General features: G+C 57.0%; 2 protein-coding genes across 2 annotated transcripts in view; one reads left to right on the forward strand and one right to left on the reverse strand.

Moving 5' to 3' along the window:
* Positions 1–593: 593 nt before the first annotated feature.
* YDJC (YdjC chitooligosaccharide deacetylase homolog) lies at positions 594–2,418 on the reverse strand. Its single transcript, XM_003801723.3, is given in 6 exon segments — positions 594–922; positions 924–1,254; positions 1,413–1,590; positions 1,682–1,781; positions 1,979–2,138; positions 2,228–2,418. Coding segments are annotated over 6 exon segments (972 nt in total). The 5' UTR covers positions 2,392–2,418; the 3' UTR covers positions 594–883.
* A 2,370-nt stretch (positions 2,419–4,788) lies between these two features.
* CCDC116 (coiled-coil domain containing 116) overlaps positions 4,789–7,430 on the forward strand; it is a 4,539-nt gene continuing 1,897 nt past the window's right edge. The window contains exons 1-3 of the mRNA XM_003801724.1: positions 4,789–4,860; positions 5,580–6,134; positions 6,248–6,895. Coding sequence (XP_003801772.1) covers positions 4,789–4,860; positions 5,580–6,134; positions 6,248–6,895 — 1,275 coding nt within the window. The remainder of the gene's footprint in view (positions 4,861–5,579; positions 6,135–6,247; positions 6,896–7,430) is intronic.

The raw sequence follows: 7,430 nt of genomic DNA on the forward strand, positions 1-7,430 counted from the left end.
CCCGGCTATTTTTTGGTTGCAGCCGTCATTGTTGTTTGGCGGGTCCGGGCTGGGGATTCGAACCCGCCACCTTAAGTGTACGTGGCTGGCGCCTTAGCCGGTTGAGCTATAGGCGCCGAGCCAGAGAACCCATCTCTTAAAAAAGAATAAAACCTAAGCATGGGTGGCGCCTGTGGCTCAGAGAGTATGGCGCCGGCCCCATATACTGAGGGTGGCAGGTTCAAACCCAGCCCCAGCCAAACTGCAACAAAAAAATAGCCAGGCGTTGTGGTGGGCGTCTGTAGTCCCAGCTAGTCAAAAGGCTGAGGCAAGAGAATTGCCTAAGCCCAGGAGTTGGAGGTTGCTGTGAGCTGTGTGACATCACGGCACTCTACTGAGGGTGATAAAGTGAGACTCTGTCTCTACAAAAAAAAAAAACGAAGCATGAACACAACCAGAATGTTTTGCATATGTGTTCTGAAATACTGACTTGCGCTGAGCCAAGAGGGAGTTGCTCTGTCTATTCTTGTTTCTGTAAAGGCTTGGTTACACTTTATAAACCACCCAAGTTTCAAAAACACTTTTTTTAATTAATAAAGCAATCTCTTCCCCACTTCCTCTAAACAATGAAAGTGTTTACACTGCAATGCGAAGGGGCACCACAGGTTCTGCTCTGCAGGTCCTAGGCCCAGATGTTACAGGCTAGGCCCACCTGCAGCCAAGAAGGGCTGCCCAAGCTCTGGATGCCACTCTGAGTCATGAGGTCCTGGCATAGAAGTAGCAGTGTCTCACCCAGGCTAGTTACAGACCCTGCTCAAGAGCCTGGTTCTGGGCTGTGCCAGTGCTTAATCCTGGCCCCCTTCCTGGGCATTAAAGGGTATCGTTGCTTGGCTCTCTGTAGGGGTCAAGATGGGGAGGGCTCCAGGAAGGGCTCCAGAGTGGGCCTCACAGGGCACCCCCTCCCCAGGCCCCTTGGAGTCCAGATCGTCGAGGGCACAGAGCTGCACGCCCTCCTGGGCAAACCGGGCCCGCAGCGTCGGTGCAGTGAGGACACGCAGCTCGTGCAGCCGCTCCCAAGAGCAGGAGAATGCGTCAGGCCCTTCCCCACAGCCCCCAGCCGGAGGCACACTAGGGTAGCCGGGATGTGCCATCAGCTCAGCTGTCAGGGCGTGGCCTGTCGGGATACCTTCCAGGGCCCGCGCCAGCGCCCGGGACACGCGATGAGCAGACATGTGCCGGCCGCAAGTGCTCATGCCCACGAAGACGTCTGTCCACCTGCGGGTGCCAGGGCATCAGCCGCGGGACTGGGCAGTGGGCGGGGCTAGGTTGGGGGCGGGGCGCTTCCTGCTTGAGAAGCGTAAACAGGTGGCCAGGAGAAGGTAGGGAAGCACCCGGAACAGGTGATGGGTTGGGGTGCCAGCGAGGTGCCTCACCGCAGGCCGTGCCGGGAGAAGGGACCCACGGCGGCCCGGGCGTCTCGCTCCACGGCGCAGGCGAAGGCGCGCGCCGGGGCCTCCAGCCACGCGCAGCTGCCCACGCCGCGTTCCAAGGGCAGGCGTGTGAAGCGCACCCCGTAGGCCTGCAGCGCCTCGGCGAACACCTGGCACACGCCTGCGGGCGAAGCGAGCTCAGGGAGACAGGCGCACGTCCCCTCACCTGGGAGCATCGGCCTTTCCCGACCTGGGAGCCCCAGTCCACCTACCTGGGAGCACGTGCACGTGTTGGTGCCCGTCCACGTGAGTGGGAGCCCTGCCCAGCAACTCCCGGAAGCAGTTTAGCTGAGCCTCCAGCTCCTCCCGAACCTAGAGAGAACGATTGACATTCTTAAAGTCCGGGAGCCCACACCCAGAGCTTTCGTGCTTCTGTGCGGCGTGACTGCTCCAGGGTTGGAATGAGGAAAGCGTTCGGCGCCAACTCCTGCCCCCAAGGCTTCAACGGTACCCTCGGGGGCGGGGGGAGTCAAAGAAAGCATCTAGCTGCAGCCGCGCCTTCTCCGCACCTGGGGCAAAGCCACGTCTCCGGCCGCCACCGCCTCCCGGAAACCCATCTTGCCGAGGAAGAAACCTTCGGGGCTAAGCAGGGTCGAGGCGCCGTGGCGGGCCGGGCCCACTGGGCGGCCCTCGGACAGATTGGCGTGGAGGCCCGTGGGGATGCTGTACCTGCGGGCGGAGCGCAAACAGGAGCACGCACGGCCGCGGAACGCAGGCCCCCAAAGGACGCCCGGACCCTGCGGGGGGCCGCCTCTCACCTGCGGGCCAGCTCTGCCGCGCTCTCTGCGGCCGCGCCGTTGACCAGCAAGGACACGCTGGTCACGGTCCCGGCCAGGAAGGCCTCCACGATGCCCTCATCACGCCGCGGGCAGTAACCAAAATCGTCCGCGGTTACCACCAGCCGCACGCGGGGCCTGGCCATGGCAGCCCAAGTCACCGCGTGCGACCCGAGGAGAGTGGGCAGGGCAGTTCAGGCCCCGCCCTTGGACGCAGCTCTAGGCGGCGCTCCGACGCACACGCCCAGTTGCGGCTACACTTCGCCTTTGTCCTCGCCGCCTAGCGGTGCAGCGTGGCCCTACACAAACTCCTTTACTGCAAGAGTGGGGTTTAGCAGGAAACACCCACACGCGGCGCGAGAAGATAAAGAAGATAAAGAAAAAAAAGTCTCTTACTCCAGAGATCACCATGGTTAACTTTCTGGATTGTGTCATTCCAGTGTTTCCTCTAAGCAAATATAGTCACCCAATTCCTCTTCTCCCCAACCCAAAAGTTTTTTTGTGTTGTTTTGAGAAGATAAAGGGCATCAACTTTTCCAAGTTATTTTTTGGTATTTTACTGATATTCTCTAAGGGGAGACTTTGCCTTGAGGTGTTAACTTTTTTCTTGACAATAAGAAAATTAAAAACATATACACCAATGGCCTCATTTGAGAAAGCATTAACCCTTCATTTCAAGCTCTGTGCCAGGCTGCAACTTTTCCCTTTGTAAAAACTTCACAAAAGCTTCCATACAAATAGTCACCAAGTTGACAGCCCATTTTCACTGAATGTGGTTGTCTTGATTTTTCCCTATGGAAAGTGTGGTATTCGCATCCATCCTATCGGCTTGGTAAATGTCATGTCTGTTTTACAGATGAGGAAACTAGGGCTCAGAGAGAGGAATTGTGGTCCTGGCAGCAGCAGAGCTTGGGAATAATAACAAATAATACCTCATGGGTCTTGATAAGGATTGGAGGCCACAGAGTCCTTCAACCACGCTCTTTGTATAAGGACTGTCATGTTCAATCACATGATTCATGATTCATGATTGTTGAATTGTCAGACTTCAACCATTCACTGGGAAGTTGGTCTTGGAATTGCTAGAGGCCTCGAGGGTCTTCAATTAGGAGGAATTTTTTTTTTTTTTTGGCGGGGGGAGAGCGTCTCACTCTGTTGCCAGTGTAGAGTGCTATGACACCATAGCTCACAGCAACCACAAACTCTTGGGCTCAGGGATCCTCTTGTCCCGACCTCCGTGGTAGCTGGGACTACAGGCGCTGCCACCACCCCTGGTTAGGTGGAAAGAGGAAATTGACATTTATTGGGCACCTAGTGGATGCAGGCATTGACAATACTGGAGAGTAAGGGTCCTGAAGACATCTGGTAGACAACTAAGTAACAGCATGATGCGGCAGTTCACTATGAATTCTGTGGAAGGTTGGGAGGCTTTCTGGAAAGGTTTCTCTAAGGTGATCCCATGGTAGGATATTCCATGATAGTTTACTGCGTGGAGGGAAAAAGGAGGGAAAGGACGTAAAGTGCCTGTAGGGATACCAGCTGTGTTGTATGAAGATTTAATCCCCTTACTCCCACGTGGAAGGACCCTCAACCCCATTTCCGGATGAGGAGACAAGCTCAGAGAGGTTGAGTCCCTGTGGCAAGGAATAGCAGAGCCAGGAAATGAAGCTAAGTCTGTAACTTGGAGCCAATCTGTTACCCTCAGGGAAACAGGAAAGTGGTCTGAAAACAGACCTTGGGTTGTCCGCTCTAGAAGAGGCTAGGAGACCCCTGGAAAGGAGCAGTCAGAGACCAGGGAAGAACCGAGGAAGGTGCTTGTGTCACTGGTAGAGGCTGTGGCTTTGGCTTTCAGGCTCTCCTCAGAGCAGGTGCGGATCGCAGAGTCCAGCCGCCGCTTTCCGGCTCCTCCTGACAGGGCTGAGCCTGGTTAGCAGCATCCCCAGCTCCCAGCTCTAGGGCGAATGTAGGTGGGGCTGAGCTCACCAAAGCAGGGGAGGAGCCATATGGGCCACGCCCCCAACCATTGTGTCGGAGAAGCTACTGGGTGAGCCGTCGGCTGCGAACCAACGACGACACAGTATGCAAATGAGCAAGCAGGGCGATCGCCTGGCCGCTCCAGCACACTGTGCCGCCGCCCTAGTGCGGGCGCACACCGCGCGGGCTGGCGCGCAGCGAGGTGGGTCATCTGGTGAATCCTGCGACTGCTCTAGGCCTGGGGGCGGACGCCACGGCGCCCTGGGTATGGAAGGAGGGAGGGTCGGACACACTCAGACCCAGATTTGGGCGGGGAAAACATGTGACGTCCTCATCGACCCCACCCCGATGATTGTAGAATCACACTGTCTGCAAATGCCTAGGGGGCTCCCAGCAGAGAGAGGAGGTGGGGTGAGGGAAGCGAGAGCCCCGGGGCTACTGACACATGGATCCTTGGAAACCTGGACAGACCCTCACTTCGTCTCTCCACCTTGCACAGAGAAGAGTCTGCAGCTGTGCTGTGAAATTGAAGACAGAGGTTGTGGGCCGCAGGCCTGGTCTCTCACACCATGGCTAACTGCCGCCACCACTCTGGATATTTGGCCGATGACGAGGGGGGCCACTCCACGTATGTGGCACGGGTAAGTGTGCCAAATAGGATCTGACCCTGGTACCCCCAACGTGTTCCTCACCGCCCTAGTGTTCCCTACCCCCACCAATTCTGATGCCCAGACCACAGTCTTCCTGGACCTCTCAGTGAAGTCCTTACTGCTTGGACGTTTCCTGTGACCACCTGCTGAGCCCTGATTACCCTCAGTTTCACTCTTGTGTCTCCCTGACTTCCAGGGACCCAGGAGGTGCTTGGGTGGTCTGGGAACCCAGAGTGGGAGCATGGAGCTGGCCTATAGCTCAAGTCAGAGAAGTGGACATGAGTAGTGCAGGTCTCCAGACCTCAGGTATTCTCTGTAGCTCAGCAATGGAGACAGCTAACCTGCTGCATGGACAGATGAGGAAGTAGAGAGAGACTGGGAGGACTTTCTTCCTTGCCAGTCCATGCTTGTGAGGGCAGAAACAGGCTTTTAGACTCCACAGCTGTGATGTCAGGGAAACTTCAAACAGACCCTAAATAGATCCCCACTTTTCAGATAAGAAAATTGGACCCCAAAGGGGGCCATTGTGCACATTTCCACACAGCCTGAAGGTGGCAGAGGCAGAGCTGGCGTCCAACACAGGGCTGCCTGACTCCAAACTGCAGTTCTTTCCACCATTCACACCCAGCTCCTAGTGGCACCATGGAAGGCCCCAGGGACCCCTCTACCTGCAGGGCATCCCTGCCCACTATGACTGCCTGTCTGCTCAGGTTCCGCCACCCAAGAAATCAGTGTTCCTGGACATGGGGCCAACTTTCAAGCTGGGCCATGAGCCACACTCACCATCCACGTATGCCAGCTCAGTGCTCCGGTGCCACCGCCAAAAGAGGACGGCCCCTCAGCCCTTTGGCAGCTTCCTGGATTTCCTGACTGAGGGCCAAGTGCTGGAGAGCCTGCAGACGGTGGTGGAGGAGGCAGCTGAGCGCATGGCTGCCATGAAAACAGAGGCTGGGCTGCCACTGGTGGAGGTGCAGGACCCAATGGAGATGCCAAGCGTCAGGCACCGGGTGCATGCCCGGCCCAACCTCAAGACTGTGCGCCGGCACCGTGCTCAGCCCAGCCTCTGCGTGGGCCGCCCCAACAACTACCCATCCTGCTCCAGCTCCATGTCTGACTCCCATAGCAGCCTCATGGCTGGCTGCCTGGACTCCCACAGCCGTGACAGTGATCTAGGTGCTCATGGCTTAGGCCCACTGCCACCTATGAGGGACAAGCTCCTGCTGGAGAAGAACCTCAAGCGACTGCTGAGGCTGGAGAACAAAGGGGTGAGATCTGTGGCCATGGCTGGGGCTGGGTGGGACAGACCCCTGCCCAAGGTCAGGGTCAGGTCTGGCTTGGCTACTCCTGGACACTTCTCAGAGTGGTCCTCTCTCTGCAGAAAGGCCTGAGTCAGTCCTGCTCCCGGAGGGATTCCCTCCCGTGGGACTCCCTGGACAGCCAGACCAGCAGCCTGGGGAACCGGGAGCAGCCCCTGTCCTGGTTCTCAGGGCTTTTGGGCTCAAGTTCAGACATACCTGAAGCATCAGACCTGGGACCTGGAGAGCAGGAGCTGATCTTTCTCAGGCGAGAGTTCAACAAGGAGCTCAAGTCTCGACTGAGTCAGCTGTCATCCTTCAACCTGCCTGGCTACTGTTCCCTCCGAGAGCCTCATCACACCCTGGATTTCCTGGCCAAGCACCAGCTCTTCCCTGCCCTGCAGAGCGTGGTCAGCCAGGCTGTGGACAAGCTCAGTGGTGCCTACCGCCGTGATGGCTGCCCTCTGTTCCCTGCCAACTTCCAGGGCACTTCAGAGCTACCGTCTGACTTCATTGAGCCGCCACTGGCAGGTCGCCGAAGTTCTCCGAACTCCAAGTTGGCTGAAACCACCACTGACAGGGAGGAGCCCTGCAATTCCCTCCATACCACAGTCTCCAGCCCTAAGATGACTTCCAAAAAAACCAAGGGCAAACAGGTCACCCCCTCTGTCCTTAGCGCCCCTGTGACCACCAGATTCAGGTTCAAGGAGACACCCACAGAAGAGTCAAATGTCCCCGGCTCTTCCTTCCGGCCCAGGCAGAAGGCATGTAACTCAGATCCCAAGTTACAGAAACTACCTGTGTCCCAGAGCTCCAGCCAGAGGGCCAGGCCCTGGCGAGGCCTCCACCTTACCCTGCCTGGCCCCGGGGTTGTGGTGGAGCTAGCCTCCAGCCACAGCCACCTCAGAGGCCCAATCCCACCTCCACATTCCTCCTACCACCCTCGCTTTCCCTACAACCTATCCCCACTCAACTCCTTTATGAGAAACTTCTCATCCCCTCCCTCATCATGTCCAGAGGTAACACTTTCGAGAACAGGGCTGGGTGTTGTAGGGATAAATTCCTGGGAGAAGGGCTCCTTCCGCCACCTCTTCTAGCAGCCACTGTCACCAGCAGGTGCCCAAGGTCCAGGTCTCTTACCCTGCACTGTGGAAACCTCCTGATCAGGGGACAAGCTAATGAGAGATGATAGTCCTGGCCTAGCTACTACCAGGTGTTGTCAAAGATGAATAAAGGCTATTTTTTACCTTGGGTATTTTTTTTTTT

This window comes from Otolemur garnettii, unplaced genomic scaffold (genome assembly GCF_000181295.1).
Source record: "Otolemur garnettii isolate 467f Iridium unplaced genomic scaffold, OtoGar3 scaffold00218, whole genome shotgun sequence".
Classification (NCBI taxonomy): Eukaryota; Metazoa; Chordata; class Mammalia; order Primates; family Galagidae; genus Otolemur; species Otolemur garnettii.